The sequence below is a fragment of the Pseudochaenichthys georgianus genome, unplaced genomic scaffold (assembly GCF_902827115.2).
Source record: "Pseudochaenichthys georgianus unplaced genomic scaffold, fPseGeo1.2 scaffold_435_arrow_ctg1, whole genome shotgun sequence".
NCBI lineage: Eukaryota > Metazoa > Chordata > Actinopteri > Perciformes > Channichthyidae > Pseudochaenichthys > Pseudochaenichthys georgianus.
In genome coordinates, this window is record NW_027263000.1 from 6,911 (window position 1) to 25,487 (window position 18,577).

The 18,577-nt window shown below is 40.3% G+C and overlaps 1 protein-coding gene across 1 annotated transcript; it reads right to left on the minus strand.

The window, feature by feature from the left end:
• Positions 1 to 757: 757 nt before the first annotated feature.
• LOC117442473 (ribosomal protein S6 kinase beta-2-like) lies at positions 758 to 18,570 on the minus strand. The gene is made up of 16 exons (XM_034078482.2): positions 18,385 to 18,570; positions 16,906 to 16,960; positions 16,057 to 16,094; positions 15,844 to 15,958; positions 14,971 to 15,039; positions 14,694 to 14,841; positions 14,493 to 14,550; positions 14,260 to 14,360; positions 13,626 to 13,716; positions 13,091 to 13,181; positions 10,544 to 10,651; positions 9,934 to 9,996; positions 9,113 to 9,190; positions 8,843 to 8,950; positions 8,081 to 8,193; positions 758 to 3,700 (listed from the first exon to the last, which is right to left on the minus strand). Exons 2-16 carry the CDS (start codon positions 16,957 to 16,959, stop codon positions 3,523 to 3,525), a joined length of 1,413 nt encoding a protein of 470 aa, XP_033934373.1. The 5' UTR covers position 16,960; positions 18,385 to 18,570; the 3' UTR covers positions 758 to 3,522.
• Positions 18,571 to 18,577: the final 7 nt, after the last annotated feature.

Consider the following 18,577-nt stretch of genomic DNA (forward strand, 5'->3'; position numbering starts at 1 on the left):
CCGGTTCTATCACTCTTTCCTCCTTTGACCATAAAACGTGTTTCCTGCTGGGGTACTGCCTGGTTCCGGGGCACCCCAAACCCTCTCATGGTCGGGGCACCATATATCGGATGCATCGGACCCAATGTTGCCATCACCAGCCCCGCGTTGGTGCGGAGGTGGGACCATTTAACCAGGTGGTAACCCAAGTCCTCTTTTGGTCCGTGTACCAGGCATTGAAGCATCGGACCCATTGTTGAATCACCGGTTGCGCTAATGCATATAAACGGAGAAACAGAAAATAATATAAATACAATTCACTGTGTCTGTTTTAGTAACTGCAAATGTCAAGAAGACTTGGAGTACAGACAAAAATAATAAAAACAGATATCCATATGCTTTTATCTTGCATAACAAATAATGTAGCCGTAGTTAAAATGTCACCATAGAAACAGTGCACTGTGAGAGTTTCTGACACATTAGCATTAGTCATGTACCGTAGGCCTACAGACTGCATAGTGGTAATGAAGGACGATATGAGGATATCAGTTGTCAAACCTGTTTCGCGGGAAACAGGTTTGACAAACAGGTTTGACAACTGATAGCACACAACAGAAGCAGGAAAACAGGAATTTAGATTTTAGCGAGACCCAATGTGTTCAATATTACATACCTACATAGTATAAAATGAATTAATCATATCAATTATACAGAAAAAACAAACTTCTATGACATTTTGAAACTAAATATCTTACTCACTTGAAAAATGCAAAAAATGTAGCTCATAGTTAGGAAATATTTATTTGTTGGTAATTTTTTGTCAGCATGTTAGCATGATATCAATTGTAACGTATCGTCGCGTTGAAGCTTTTGCCGGTGGGCGTGTCTGGCGTGCGACCAACAACCAATCACATTAATCTCCCGCCCCGGACACACAAGCACAAAGTTTGATTGGCTAGCACTTGTACTGGCATATGATTTGATTGGCTGGCGCTTCCGTCAACGCTTGAAAAGTAGAACCTTTCTCAAATTTAAGGGAAAGTGAAGCAACGGAACCACAATGCAGTTTGGCAAAGTGTGACCACCTCATTCAAAATGAACGGGAAGCACGCAACGGAACCGTGTGGACGATACGTAATACTTATATGCTGATGTTAAGAAGGTAGGCCTTAATGTATATCATGATTATCATCTTAGATTAGCATGCTAACGTTTGCCACCATCAAGTACATTCAGTAGAAATCAGAAGATCATGAAAATCATTTGGGTCTTATCTTCTGGAGAACAAACACTTTAATTTACAGTATTCACATGATTCTTTTTTCAAGAAGTATTATTCATTAATGTAATATTGAACACTTTGGGTCTCTATTCTATTCAAGAGATACTTTACACCGGAAAAAAAAAATCTTTATTCTCCAGTAAACACCAAAATACAGAGGGAACATGTTATAGCTAATGCATGATTTAGCCAACAAATATAAGCATGTTACTCCCTTCACATCAATGTGTAAGTTGTTCAAACACAAGAACCTTTCCACCTCTTTAATACAAACAATACTTCTCCATTATGTCAAATCGTACATTACTGGATAGATGGTAATGATTTTAAAGCTGTATAGTTCACAGATTGTTTAACAAAGAGTTTAACATTCACTTTATTTCCTTAATGTAATATAACATGATATATTGCACTTCTGTAGATAATTTTGTCTCAGTTGCCATAATAATTGGGTTAAAGAATCACGTAAGATTAAATGTTTTTATTTTCCTGTAACAAGACAGTGACATGGGTCAGGGTTGCTTTGATCTACTACGTCAAACTATGAGCCATTATACTAAAAACAGAAAAACTAAAATCACAATCCAGAGACTGAGGATTTTGGCATCATTGATTTCATAACCTGTTGACTTTGTAGTTTTTGTTTTGTTTTTTCTTATACTTTTACATGTAAAAATAGGTTTGTTTAGTAATGCAAAATACTTTTTATACATTATATTAGTTTCCTATGATGACAGCTTCTAACAGGCTGCCTTAACTGTACATTGTACTAATAATATTCAGGTTTGTGTTAATATCAACACATGGTAATGTTTTAATTGTTATAAATGGGGCAGATTTTGATAAAAGAGTATAGGTCACAACCTCTTTATTCACCCAAATTACTAAATAAAGTATAACCCTCTTGTCAAGTGTAATTGAATATAGTATTTTTGTACAATATAACAGGATGTGTTCAAAGCTTTGGCAGTAGTCATGAAGATTCTGTTAAGAAAGCTCAGTGCAATGAGAAACACTGATGACTGGCAGCTTATTTTCACAAAGAAAAGCTCACTTAAGATCATTGGTAAATACTTTTTCCTTGTGCGATGCAGCCTTTAATTCAGTAGATTTCTATGGTCTAATCCCACCCCAAACATATGAACAAATCAAACTACTTTAAGCCTGTGAGGTTATTTTTACTTGATAACCCGGTGGCTGAAGGTCCTTTTCGCAGTTCATTTCGACTCTAGTGAACTAATCAAAGGCTAATGTACTAATTAAACCGAAAAAGCTTTATGTAAAAGCTTGCCTTTACAGTGGTTGTTCTAGCATGTACATGAAGCACTTTTACCAATCATTTACTTAACACTCACTGCTCATGATAGATCGAGTGAAGTTGGTGAAGAAGAAACATTTGTTCCTCTTTTTTAAAAATATTGATATTATGTGATTGTTTCACAAGTGCCACAGTGTGAACTATAAGTGCAGACATATGGATGCTGAAAATTAAAGGGGACATATTATGCTCATTTTGAGGTTCATATTTGTATTTTGTGGCTCTAGTATGACATGTTTACATGCTTTAATGTTCAACAAGGTCTTTAGGCTTAAACGTTTTCTCATACTGCCTGTGCTGCAGCACCTCTTTTCCCCCTCTGTCTGAAACAAGAGCCCAGTCTGCTCCGATTGGTTAGCTGGCCGGCTCTGTTGTGATTGGTCAACCAGTTAGAGATGTCCGGCCCCTCAGCCTATCTCGTCATAATTCATAGTGATGTCATTATGTTACAGACGCTAAAAAGAGTCCAATGGAGGCGTTTCAGGCAGGGGGGGAGAGAAACTCCCTCTGGAGGGAACTTTGGGATTTTTTCCTTTGCAGACCATCATGCACAAAAACCTATAAAACACTACAGGAAAATGAAACTCAAAAAAGCACAATAGGGCCTCTTTATAGCTTATTACCATACTGTAACCACCTGAGACAAATCAAAGTAAAAGCATTACAATTCCAAGTTGATCCAGTGATGTGAAGTAATCTCCCTCTAGATAACAAACAGAACAGAAACCATCATAATACCTAATCTGTTTCATAAATGAATGCGAGAGAAAAGCAGTAAAAACAATTTAAACTTTCGATTTTGTCTTTTTAAGGAACCTCTAACTTGAATCACACCAAATACAAATCAGTAAACCAGCACCAAAAAAAACTGCCCATTTACTATGAAAATGTTTAATCTGACCAAGGATTTGAATCGCAGGCTGGCTGTTTGAAAGATTTCTCCTCATCTCCGGTGTCCCTTCTGCTTCTTGTTTCTTGCAGGAGTCCGGATCGGCTGACTGGCCCCTCCGTTTTCCAGTGAGGCATGACCTGAAGCTGCTGGAGGTGAAGTGGGGGGGAAAACATCCGGCTCCCTGTCCATGCTGGTCTTGAAAGGTCCCGCTGAGGAACATTTCATAGGACTGAAAGAAACGGAAAAGAAAAAGACCGAGAACTCATAAGAAAGATAAGTTGTTCAAAAAGAAAGGTAAATGAAGCTCAGCGCAAGTTCTTTCAGGAAGACTGGTATACATTCAGTACGCAGCTGCTTATAATCAGCTCATCTTGGGCGTTGTCTTTATTACATTCACCTCATTCTCCATCAGCCAATCACTGTGCTGCAACCAAACTTTAAAATGGTTCTCCTCTCTCCTGCAGTCAGCTGTGATTTCAGGTTGTCATGCAGCTCCACTATTGTAAACACCTCACGGATATTATCGTAATCATTCATTGCATCGATCATTCATCATTCATTTTTGGGGTTTTCTCTTTCCTAATAGGCTCTCCTTCCCTAAATCATCACAGCATGATGGGGTCTAATCTTAAACATATATATTTCCCCTCGTTCACACGGCAATACATATGTTTTACACTAGCGAACTAAGTTCTGATTAATTAAATCTGCCCAAGCACTTCAGGAAGTACGTCTCTTACACTCTCTTTCAATGTCTACCCTGCCAGCGTCGTCAGACAATACAAGCAAACAGTAGTTCACTCATGCAAACATGATCATTATAGAAGTCAGGGAACTTCTTCCTCAGCTAATGTCCAGTAGAGTCGGGTGAGTCTGATTCATCCGGATTATTAACCCGGATCCTAGTATGACCTGCGAGTGACGAGTCTCCCCTCTCTAACCCGAGTCCTTGAGTCCCACACCGGGATGCACAAATTAAACTATTATTGTGTCACTTGCTCCTCTCCCTATAACATGTAAATCATTTTTCAGTGTACCCCAGTCATCTGCCTAGCTTCAGCAGTAGGATAGCTGCAGAAGTGTTGTTCGATTCAGGGGATGCAGATCAGTGAACTTCCGCAGACTGTAACCGTAGCAGATTCAGAGATTCAGACTGATCATTCCAGTCTTCCATTGGCATTACCGGTACTGCCCTCTCCTGGTTTAAATCCTATCTCTCTGACAGACATTAATTAATCTCCATTAACAACTCCAAATCCCCCACAGCCCCCGTCAATCATGGCGTCCCTCAGGGTTCTGTACTTGGTCCCCTTCTGTTCATCATCTACATCCTCCCAATTGGACAAATCCTCCGTCAACACCAACTCCAGTTCCACTGTTATGCTGATGACACACAGCTCTACCTCTCAACAAAATCAATTTCTCCAACCACACACTCCCAGCTCAGCACCTGCCTCACTGACATTAAAATTTGGATACAAAACAATTTTATAAAACTTAACCGTGACAAATCGGAACTTTTAATCATTGGCCCAAACTCACTTACCCGCTCAACCCAAGATTTTTCTCTTACCATCGATGGCTCCATTGTCAACCCCTCCACTCACATCCGTAACCTTGGCATCATCCTCGACCCCACCCTCACTTTCCTCTCTCAGGTCAACCAGGTCACAAAAAATGCATTCTTCCATTTAAAGAACATCGCCCGCATTAGACCGCTGCTGAAACTCTGATCCATGCCTTTATAACATCCCGACTGGATTACTGCAACAGCTTTTTAGATCACCTGCATTCAAACTAAAAAAACTTCAATATGTCCAAAACTCAGCTGCCCGCTTGCTCACCTCCACCCGACGCTCCGACCACATCACCCCTATCCTCCATGACCTCCACTGGCTCCCCATCAAACACCGCATTGAATTTAAAATATTACTTTTCACTTTCAAAGCCCTCAACAACCTTGCCCCCCCCCCTACCTCTGTGACCTCATCCAACGACACAACCCCACCCGTCGCCTCAGGTCTGCTGAAGCTAACTTACTGCAGCCCATCAGGACAAAGCTCTGGACCTGGGGTGACAGGGCCTTCGCAACAGCCTCCCCCACACTCTTGAACTCCCTCCCCAGCCATGTCAGATCCGCCAACACTCTCACATCATTCAAACAATCCCTCAAAACTCACCTTTTCACTCTTGCCTTCAACTTCTAATCAACTAACCCCTTGCCCTTATTCCTCCTAGCTTAGCACTTTCTACTTTTGTTGTTATTTTGTTTTACTTTCTTGTAAGCGCTTTGAGCACCAGGAAAAGCACTTTATAAATGTAATGTATTCTTATTATTATACACGAGTCAACAGCAGACTCAGATTCGCAATCCTGACTGGATCAGGTAACTTCCTTCACTGTGCTAACATAGCAGACTCTGAATCAACGATACCAACTAATGACTTGAGCGACGAGTGAGTCAGTGGAACTCACAGACACTGATTCGGTGAGCGGACCGAATGAGTGGATTACTCCACACAGGGCGGAACAGCAAACTTGTCGGGTGGTCTCGTCATGGTTTTCAGACCCAGTGAGCGTCAGCTGTTCGTGATAACGCATTCTGTACACAGATCATTCGACGACTTCTCAGTCAAGTCTAAGAAGCAAATACTGCAATTAACAAGCATTAAGACATAAACATCTTTAGATCATGTCTGCGTAGCGGAGGTTAATGTAACACTGGTTTAATATGCTCGTGAAATGCAATCCAAAATTACAAAATACACAAAGAGTGGACTGCCGCCCTTACTAGTTGCTCTACATGTACATTTTAAGTTGGATACTATGAGCCCTGTCTCACCAGTAGGATCCTACGCTTGGCGATGCTGACTCATATGACTCAAAGGTCTCGCATGATCCGGATCTCTTCAATGACTAACTCAGAAAACCTTGAGTCAGTAAAATGATCCGGATTTGCATCTCCGTGTCCAGCAGCCTTCATGCCGGCTGCAGTTCAAGCTCCTTATTTTTATTATTTCTATACTTTCTGCCTCACACTGCATAAGTCTCTGTCTAACTCTCGATTAATTCTTTCATCACATGTATTTGCCATCACGTAGGTAAGGTCCTACGTTCATTTACAAGGCTCCACTCTGGTAAAACAACTGGCTCACCTCACTAATGTATTTCTCGTATCATCATATGATCAACATTTACTATTTCGACGGGTTCACCTTTCCTAGCATCTCCTCCCCTCTTTTAATCATCGAGTCACATGGGGTCTAATCACAAGTATTAAGATAGTTATACTCCGGACGAGAGAGCGAAGGATCAATCATGTCTCAGCAGAATCCACGCTGTGCTGGTCTATGGTGATCTGATTTATATGAATGCACCTGCCCATTACCTGAACAAGTTAGATGCCGCCATCACAGTGCACCAAGATTTGTTACTAATTGTAAAGCACTTACTCATCACCGTACCCCGTTGCCAGGGTAGGTTTGCCTTCACTACGTACGGAGGCTCAGTCATTGGCACATGTTCATCTATAAAGCCACGTCGGGTAACTCCCATCTTATATCTGCTCTCTGATCACACAGAGAGTTGCAGGTAAGCTATTGCCTGATATCACATGATGTGATTTTGTTAGATGTGCAAGTGCAAGGACTGACTTAGGCTCGAAAGCTTTACGTGCGCAGCTTCTCTTGCTTGTAACAGTCTCAAAGATTGAAACTGAACAATTTGGTCCACTGCATGTTTTAAGCTTGGATAGGTGCAATGCTATTCGATACTGTTGGTACTCGTCAATGTCGATAGGTATGTAAATGTAGCCCTGTAAATATGATGCTTGATGTCCTTTATTGTTTTCTGTCGTTCATGTTTTCATGTCGTAACCTACTTGCTGCATGTCTCCCTTGGAAAAGAGATCGATGATCTCAATGGGACCACCTGGTTAAATAAAGGTTTGAGATTAAATGAATGCCACCTGGTAAGTTAAGATCCTTCATCAAGTGGCCCGATCTCATTACATTTCATTCACTTTCCTCCTTTTTGGGGGTTCCCTATATGCTCACGGCTGCATTTCCCCCTTTAGATATACGATTTCAGGATCGGGGTCTAATCGCCAAAGACTTAACATTTATCATATGACATGTGTCAATAAATGTTCTTGAAACAAAATGAAGTCTCTCCTGATTGAAATGAAGCTCAGCGCAAGTTCTTTCAGGAAGACTGGTATACATTCAGTCCGCAGCTGCTTATAATCAGCTCATCTCAGGCGTTGTCGTTAACCTATTACATTCACCTCATTCTCCAGCAGCCAAAATGGTTCTCCTCTCTCATGCAGTCAGCTGTGATTTCAGGTTGTCATGCAGCCACCCTCCTCCTCCCCATCCACCTCCTTTCATCATATCCAGTGCCAGGAGAGTTAACCCAAAGACCTCATCACACCTTCTCTACATCCCATCTCCTCATCAAATGTATGTGTGTGTGTGTGTGTGTGTGTGTGTGTGTGTGTGTGTGTGTGTGTGTGTGTGTGTGTGTGTGTGTGTGTGTGTGTGTGTGTGTGTGTGTGTGTGTGTGTGTGTGTGTGTGTGTGTGTGTGTGTGTGTGTGTGTGTGTGTGTTACCTGATGGGTGTGCGTGGGCTGCTGTTGTGTCTGCGTACAGGGCGCGTTCGGGGTTCAAATGAGAAGCCTTCTTTTAGACTCTCTAGGACAGATGGAGCCACGTAGGTGAAACCCTGATGGGAAAGGATCATTGATATTAGATGGATAAAGCTACAATGTAATTAGATTTCTCATTAAAACAGGCGTTTTTTGTAATGAAATACTAAAAAAGGAGAACTGTCGTGCACTGAAGTAGGCAGTGACTAATGTAAGATTGAAAGGGCAAGAGAAAGAGTGAGCATTTTACCACTACTCAAAGTAAAGTTTTTTTTTGTTTACCTGTTTGTCTTAGGAAGCCTAAAATAAGGTCTGTGGTCAACACAAGCCTGAGAAAATTTCAAGTTTTATTCTACGACATAAAATATAAAAAATATCCGAAGGTTCTATGCGTCGTAAAAACTGAGTTTGTCAACAAGTGACTAAATGAGACTACTGAATGTCATGACACCAACACGAGACCACCTTTAGCTCGGCGGCCATGCAACATTGAAGTTTATAGCCTAACGTTAACGTTTTACATCTGCCCATTGCATTTGTACTTTAAAAATCAAAAAGTGGGATTATTATGTGGAGATTATCCTGTTAAACAAAACAAGTAATATCATATCAATCCCATTGCTTTTTGTCAAGGGAGCCCTTGAGAAGCTAACTTCTGGGTTGGCCTAAAAAAGAAAAATCATCACTGCACCCCTCTTAATGAATCCATAAGAAAATAAATCTCACAGCAAAGGCGAGCTCTGCACTGTGGCTAAGTGTTGTGTCGTCAGGACTGTCCACTGGGGTCTGTCGGGTGAATATCGTGTCAAACTGGCTCACATCCTCGTCTGACTGCTACAGGGACACACAGGAAAACAGATGTCGCCACAAAGCTAGATAGACAATACATGTATTTAATAAGATTATTGTACAATGACTACATTTAATCTAGTCACACTGAATACCAAGCATAATATTAATTGAACAAGCTATTTGAAAACATAATGGATCACTTACCAGCTGTGGCTTGTAAGGCGGCTCGACGGTCTTATTCAGCAGGTCATCCCAGTTGATATGCCTGAAGAACAGATGCTTCTGCAGCGGAACAAAAGGGAAAACCTATCAATCTTTTCTTGGGCAACCTATATATCTGAGATGAAGATGAATACCTGAACTGTGAATTGTGAGTCAATGTCTCATTTGTGTATAAGCTCTGGTTGGGCAGCATTTCAATCATCATTAGGCGCTTTCACACCGGAGTACTTTTCTCCCCGAACTAGGCCGATAGGGGGGGGAAATTTGGTTTCACACCAAAAAGGATCTGGAACTAGTCTCTAGTTCGCGCGAACCTTTTCACCCCCAGATAGTCCCTGCTAGCGAGGTAGTACTTTCCTGAGGAGGATAAATGGTTCATGGGTGTGCCACACTAACCATTTCTGATTGGCTGGGCGAATTGCAAACCACGCCCCGTAAAACTCCGAAAAGTTTTGTGAACCCAAGGCAGAAGAAGAAGAAGTGACGTCAGGCTTCATTTGCCTAATCCGCCCTCAGGGACTTATTCCGGTGAGAACGCGATATACTAGGACAGTTCCAGGGACTAAACAAGTACCGGCTAAGTACTTGGTGTGAAAGCGGCTATTGATATCAGGGAGGTGCATCTATGACAAGCATATTGTGTATGTGATTCATGCCTTGCCTTTACTCAATGATACTTTGAGTTTTAAATCAGCAACTCTCCAGAATATCTTAGGTGCCTTCACGCATAGATTTGGTGTATTTTGGCAATATGTATGTGATCAATATTGAGTATGAGTGAATACATTCCTGCAATGAGGTACCTGGATATCGGCACAGTCTTCTTTACTGGAGCCAAGTCTTTGGGCTGCACTCTTCTTCAACAACTGAGAAGAAAAAGTCACTTTAAAGATTGATGTTTGTGCACAATAATACCTACGTTTTGAAATAATCAATCATTTATTTTTCAGAATTCATACCAGGAAAATAACAATTACGATAGAGGAACAGATAGGTGACATAATTTGTGTTTAATTTAACTGATCTAAATGTGCAACCTTGTCAAAGCACCCAAGCCCATTCAAACTCAACCACATCTCAAAATTGCTCTCTTTAATACCCTTTTTCTAAATAGCAATGGGCAAATGTTCAATGAATATGTAACTAACAATAATCTGGACTTTCGCAGTATCACTTAATCTTGGCAAAAAAAATACAGTAATATTTTTCACTCAACCAGACCAGAGAAACATAGCTGGAAAAACCAGGCCAACATGAGAGCGGTGGTGGAAATCTACATCTTCCGCCCCCCCTGTTTTCTGCCCCATCCCTCCTTCTGTAGTTGGCGATTTCAACATCCGCGTCGACTCAACTGACACTTGGACAGATCCTTCATTTTCATTGTCATGCTGTATCTTTTTGTGTTTTACTGACCTTCTTGATGAGGTCCCTGGCATCGATGGTCAGGTATGGAGGCAGATTGATTTTACACTTTAGGATCTTATCCATGGTCTTCTTCCTGTTTTCAGCTGTAAATGGAGGCTGTTGGAGAATCACAGGGACAGTATTCACTAAAGAAGATCAAAACAAATGCTTTCTCTAGTCTATAATTAGCAATCACAGCAACAATAAAAACGATCACTAATAAATAAGTTATATCTCTTTTCTATCAGTTACTCTTTCTCCAAATAATATAGTTACCCTTAGGCCAGGGGTGTCAAACTCAATTTAATCGCGGGCCACATCAGCATTATGGCTGCACTCAAAGGGCCGGTTGTAAATTTAAGACCATATAAAAATACATATATAAATATATATATATATATATATATATAAAATAATGTATTATGACATTATTACCTCTGCATTGCCTCTGCATCAGACTTCATAATTAACTACGTCTGAAAGTAGTACAAATAAAGTAGTAAAAATAATTGCAAGTCTCTTCAGTGAGAATGTCCCAAAATGATTTAAAAAGAAAAGCCAAATTCTGGAAAAAAAGTCAAAATCAAAGAGAAAAAGGCATATTTACAAGAAATAAAGTAAAATTCTGAGAAAAAAAGTCTAATTTGAGATGCATTGTGGGACATGTAGTTCATGGGCAACGTGCTTCTATAAATCATCATGTAACCATATAATAAACATATAATATTCTTTGCAAGCTCTTGTGGGGCCACAGAAAATGAACTTGAGTTTGACACCCCTGCCTTAGGTTTAAACCAGGCATCCTCAAAGTCCGGACTCCGGTCCGGATCCGGACCGAACCACAACTGTCTCTGGACTCTGAGCAAATTATACTTTTAATATGTATTATCTGTGTTATCTGCGAGACATCGCCACAACGCAACGAGTCAAAATGATCCGCTATGTCCATAGACTGCAAACAGCGCTCTGCATGTCCTGTTCCACTGTCTGTGTGTCTGTCAACACATTGGTCCAATCACATTCAGCATCCCGTCAGCGTTTTTTACCCCCACCAACAGTCTGCGAATCAGAGGCACAGTAGGGCGGGTCTTCGCGGAATGCGGGTGGGAAAAATGTGTGTCTCGTCTCTTTCAACCTGTCTGAGTCAGAGCGAGAGTTTAAAAAAAAAAAATTCAGAGCGAAAGTTAACAGCTCATCTAGTTCCATCTGTACTGTAGCTAGTAGCCTAGTTTCACCTACCGGGGTGGCAACTGACACCCTAAAAATAGGCCTTGCCACCCCAGTTGGCAGCTTTGTTTTGAAAGAAAAGTTGTGGCTCATCGGACATTTATGAGAGAAAGTCTCTAATGTCCGAGTGCAAGTGAATGCAGCATAAGATGCACGTCATGTAACCCCTCCCCCGGTCCTGGCGCGAGCGTGGACATATGATTGGCGGCGATTTCATTTGAACAGGACGGCGCAAAACGAGAAGCATTCGGACCCAAGCACTGAAGGAATGAGGTATTTGCAGTCTACACTGACAGAGAAGAGACAGTCAGTGTGGCTGCACTCAGCATTGAATCAAAACGCACTAAAGCTGTTGATCTTAATACGTTTGTGAGGCGTTTTACTGAACAAAATGGTAATCGCCGCATTCAGCTGTAATAGACATGTCAACTTGATGCTCTGCTCACGGATGAGCATACAAAACTGTTAAGATGATGACCTTACGTGTGTAAATATTTTTTTTTCTTTGAGGGGGTCTGCCCCCAAAAAACAGTTTTAAGTCCTGAGAAAGTCAAATAAGACGGTGTGTAAAACTACACTGCCCAGCCAAAAAAAAGTAACCACTTGATTTAACTAGGTTAGTAGGTAAGGACTTTCCACTGGATAATAACTGAAGTATAAAAGAATGCATGACTGAAGTGATGGAGACCATGTTGAAGGCAAACAAAAAGAGGAAATAACAGGTCAAATCAAGCAAATCCCCCTCTCAGATTCCACAGCAACCAGAAGAACATAAATACTGGCTGGTGATTTGATTCATCAGCTTTGTGATGGAATAAAAAATGCACAGTGCATTTCCTTAGCTGTGGGTGAGTCCACTGACACCACTGACAATGCTCAGTTGCTGGTGTTTGTGAGTTTTTATGATGAGGCAAAGGGGGAGTTTGGTGAATATGTGTTGAGCCTGACGAACCTCAGTGGACACTCAAGGGGGCAAGACATGTATAAAGCAATAATGGGAATGCTGAATAAAAGAGGGTGCAGCTGCCTTTATTCATAACTGTGCAGCTCTTACACTGCGACTCTGAGGGGTCAAGCAGACACAATAACAATGAAAACTGCTGCATACAGATTATTTTTGTTTTTGCAACCTTGTGTTAAGAATCTTGTTGCAATTGTTTAAAAGTTTGAATGACCGTAATAAACAGACCTTTGTCTTATTGAAACATTTATTTTGGACCTTTAAGATTTGTATTTGAGTTTAAACTATTTAAACTATTACAGCGCATTACCGTCTCCAGACACAGATTTTTCGTAAAAAGAGTATTTTCTCTCACAGATGTAGCTTACCGATCCGGTCATCATATCGTACATCAGGGCTCCGAGACTCCACCAGTCTACAGCTCTGTTGTGACCCGACCTGGTCAGGATCTCTGGAGCCCTGAAAATATACACAGAACAAACAGAAAGTAAATAAGTAATCAGAGTTACAAATATGTGAGGATATGTGTGATATGGGCAGAATCAAGGTAAATAGTTTGAATGACTCAAAAACATAGTGATTAACAATTATACAAATTTAAGTTGCATTTGAGTTTGTATGGATGTAACAAACTCTTCTATCCTATAAATGATAATGATGCGCATTACACATTTAATAGATGGCGAAGCGATCGTAGGAGCATCCAGTGGAATACAAAGATTTTAAAAATCTAGGGAGTAAGAGAGTGGCAGTGTGTGTGTGTGTGTGTGTGTGTGTGTGTGTGTGTGTGTGTGTGTGTGTGTGTGTGTGTGTGTGTGTGTGTGTGTGTGTGTGTGTGTGTGTGTGTGTGTGTGTGTGTGTGTGTGTGTGAGACCTGTAGATGCATGTTTATGTGTTACCCACATGTACTCTATGGTGCCACAGAAGGTGTGTGTGACGGTTCCATCATGAATGGATTCCTTACAGAGGCCAAAGTCAGTTAGCTTGATGTGTCCTAAAAAAGAAAATAACACATATTATAGTAAACCTATCCATGAGAAATAGGTACCTTTTTTTCTTTTTTACTTGTTATCAATAATGGGGACATGACTCTATCGTAAAAGTATCTCTCAACAATGACGCAATGGGGAACAAGAAACAAAACACATTAATTAGGGTGTTAAGGTACATTTTTGTCAAATATAAGAGGTATTCTTTGAGAGACATACACATTTCAGGTCACACTTCAGACCCTGAAGGTCAGAATCTGGTTTAAAATCTATTTTTCCACTTAAAAAATACCAATACCACTTGCAAACACTTAAGTCTGTATTTTCTAATACATAAGCTTTATCCATTATAATTCAGCTTTAAATTCAGTTAGAAGGTCATATTTTATTTATTGAACTTTTAAAATTCAGTTATTCAGTTTGTACCCAAAAAAAATGACAGATGACTCATGAATTAAGAAATCCCAAAATATCTGCACCTCCACCTGCATTTTATAGACAGTTAATGTTTTACATGATCATAAGTATTTCCAAGTTGTGTGTGTTACCTTGGTGATTAAGCATGATGTTTTCAGGTTTGAGGTCTCGGTAAATGATCCCGTTAGAGTGAAGGTGACCTAGAGCCAATGTGATCTCTCCTAGATAGAAACTACACACAGACACACATTAGTTTAAAACACCGCATTAGTATCATGCTTAAGCAATAAAAGAAAGTAGAATATTTGCAACTTGGTTTTCAAGATTGTGTGCAAGCGATTCCCCCGAGAATATGTCTCCTTACCAAGCAGTGTCCTCCATGAAGATTCCCTCCTTCTCTAGCTGCATGAACAGCTCCCCTCCTGATGATAAACAGTAAAGATGGGTTAGTGGCATTAGATCATTTTCTTTCCATTCTATTGCAGGTGTAAGGAATCTCTTTAGGTGTCATATAAGAGCTAACATTAGACTCCATCATAGCTTTCTACCCCCCACATCCACTTACCACTCAGACACTCGAGTATGAGGTAGAGTTTTCCTCCAGTCTGGAAGGCGTAGAGCAGATCCACGATGAACGGGTGTCTCACGGTCTCCAGGATCTCCCGCTCTGCTCGTGTATGGGCTGTGTCTTTTGCATTACACACTATCTTCGCCTAATTTGTTTTACAAGTGAGCACAATGCCATGAAAAATAAGGAGAGATGTAAAGAGGGTGACCTCTTTGTGTACTGTTTGTCCTACGTTTTGTGTTTAAGGGGAGAGATGTGGAATGGGACAAAGTACCTTTTTCAGGACCTTCATAGCAAATATGTTCCCAGTCTGAGCACCTTGAACCTTCCTCACCTGGAAAACCTGAAAAAGAGACACTTAGTTTTAATATTGGGATCATCAATACAAGGAGACATTTTAGTGAAACGTCAAAAATGAAGTAGTGTGTATAGTTACACACTACTCAGTGCGTTTAGACACACACACACACACACACCATTTTTCAGGCTCCGGATATTCGGAAGTAATCAGCAGTGAACCGCTTTTTTGTTATTTTGTTATTCTACAGTATTGTTGTTTTATAGTTATTTGTTAATGTAACCCAATTTGTGTTCTTTAAAATTGAAAAGGATATTGCATTGTGTTTGTTCGTTGCAGTTGTATATGTCTTAAGTGTAATTTGGCTTGGCTTCCAATTTTTTTATGAGCATGCTTTTATTTTGAAGGAGATTTAGCGCTGTTGACAGGAAGTTGTTGTTGCTATGGGGAGATTAACGGAGAAAAGTCATATCTACATATAAAGACACACACACACACACACACACACACACACACACACACACACACACACACACACACACACACACACACACACACACACACACACACACACACACACACACACACACACACACACACACACACACACACACACACACACACACACACACACACACACACACACACACACACACACACACACACACACACACACACACACACACACACACCACACACACACACACACACACACACACACACACACACACACACACACACACACACACACACAACACACACACACACACACACACACACACACACACACACACACAACACACACACACACACACACACACACACACACACACACACACACACACACACCTTGCCATAGGCTCCTTTTCCGAGTACGGTCAGAAGCTCAAAGCAGTCCGGTCCCACTCTCTCACTGTCTCTGTTGACACTCTCACTGGTCAGCTCCACCTCCTCCGTCTGCACACTGGGATGACACAGAACATTGGCAGTTAGGGTTAAAAATATATCTTGTGCAATATATTAGCATCCATTTATACATTGTGTATTGTTAATTCAACTTACTTCTCTGGTTCTGTTACAGTCAAGTCACAGACATCATCCTACAGATGAACAGCAAGACAATGAGGTTAAACATGTTAATATTTTAGTTTTTCATATTAGCCACATTTATCCTAAACATAGAGATGTATTTCACATTTTAGAATTAATATGATTGTGGCAATAATAATAAATTACATTTTTGTTAGAGCACTTTCCCAAGTGCTCAAAGCGCTTCACATTACATATTACACATATTAGACATGTAACAGTTATTACTGTGGACAATACCCACAGCAGGTATCAATGTATCAGATCTGAACTATTAATAATATCTGTAAATTGTATGTACAGAGAAGTATCATGCGTTTAAAATGTTTCTAAAGTAGAAACCGCCTGGAATTAGACAAATTAATAGTATTCTTGTTACTGTGTATCAGAGGTCGCGTTAACCGAATATTTCCGTCTGACGTTTTTTTTTTAAAGAATGACGGAAAAATCTGAAAACCGTCCGTCCGTCATTTTGACAGATTAGAATAAACTCAAAGAACAGCGCCAAAGTTTCCCCGCAGCGGGGCTCCGGTGTTATTATGCCGTGTTATTATGCATGCCTTCCCAAAAGGAAATTATATAGTTTCCAAACCTAACTTTTCCGAACAGATCATTGAAATGTCTGTGAGTACAAGCTTTACACTAAGCTCCCGCGAGGTGCAGTGTGCATGCGCTAACAGTTCACGAGCAGAGTTGTGCACAGGCCGACGGGTTATAATGGATTTTGACGGAAATGTCACAATCCTGTCAGTCAAAAAATTACGGGCAGCGAAAAAGTCTAGCGCAACCTCTGCTGTGTATTTCAAGTAGACACATACAGACCTCTGCATCACTGAGGTCCTCAGTTTCCAAGTCTATGTCGAACACTCCCGCCATCCTAAAACAAAATATGTTACTGTTAAAAAGTCTCTTGTTCATTCAACCAAAGGAACATTTAATTTCATCACAATAAGCAATTAAATATTTCTATAGAACTATGAAACATGCACATCTAATGAGCAATAGAGGGATGCACTGATGACGTCTTTTCTTATGAATATCCTAGCAACAGAAGGGTGACTTCACAAAAAGCAATGAAAATGTTCCATTAATTTGGGAATATTGCAGAAAATAATAACTTTGCCAAACGCATGGTTTATGATACTGAAGCGTTTTGTTAAGCAAGGCAATAAATCACCCTGTGACAAGAACACTACCAAAGGTCTGCTGTAAATCTTGGGGTGATGTGAAAATATATACCATGAGACTATAGAAACGTTTCTCTACACGAGGAAAATATTCTATTGAGATATCTGCATGTAGGCCACAGAAGGCAAAAATCAAGTTTGATTACTTTATATAAAGTAGAATTTAGGTTTACATGATTGCTAGATCAATATGATGAAGTACCATGATTTTTTCAGATATCAAATGTGTAAAAAAAAAAAGGGGCTACTGTATCGACATTTTAAAATTATATTTAAAGAAAAGGCCCTGACAAAACAGCAGGGCTCTATTTCAGTATTAACTATAGAAAAAAAGATAGCAACAGCTGACATCAAATCTTTGCTGAGCCTATGGATAAATAACATAGTGGAAATAAATATATTGCAATGCTCAAAACAGCAACATCCAACAGTCTCTAATCATAAACAAACATAATACAAATAAATGTATTGCAATGCTCAAAACAGCAGCATCCAACAGTCTCTAATCCTTGGATATTACATGTCACTGGATGCATGCACGGAGCAGCTGTAGCACGGAGATCATCATATCATTCTGTCTTGTATTACTTAACAACAACAAAAAATGGCAAGTTCGCGGGCGCGAGCCGGCTCCCGTCGTTTACTTAAAAGCGACACATCACTATTCAGAACCTAAAGTTAGCCTCTTCCAAACAGTTGTATTGGCAAACACAACACAGCTAACGCACTCCTTTCAGGTTAAAACAGACTTTGACAAATCGTGTTTCTGTGTCCACAACGATGTGGCTTTAAGTATAGGATGTAACTTCAATGTACACGAATTAAAGACGCAATTGCTTAAAGACAGCTAGCTTAACTTCTATCGTTAGCATGCTAGCTAATCAGCTTACAAACAAACAACATGAGGGTATAACTTAAATGACTGAACACGTTTCATTACACTCTAAGGGAAAGCCCACAATAGGTGAGAGTGTTTGTGGGGTCGTTACTTGTTAAGGCAAATTACCAAACTGGTTAACAGTCTAACAATATTAAGTGTGAGTTAACATCAAGTTGACAGCTGGCTTGACAGGGATACAGCTAACATATATGCTAATGCTAACTATCGTTTCACCTGTGAACGCTCCTTCATCCAGTGGTTATTTGTCGCAGTCAGCAGTCCGATAGTTAAAACCCAAAGAAATTTCTACACACAAACAGCCGTGAGCTCCTTTGGTCTTTTTACTCTTTAGTCAACTAACCAGCAACCACACACAGAGCTGTTTAAATTCCCTTTATTCGCCTCGTTGCAGCATGGAAGCTGCGAG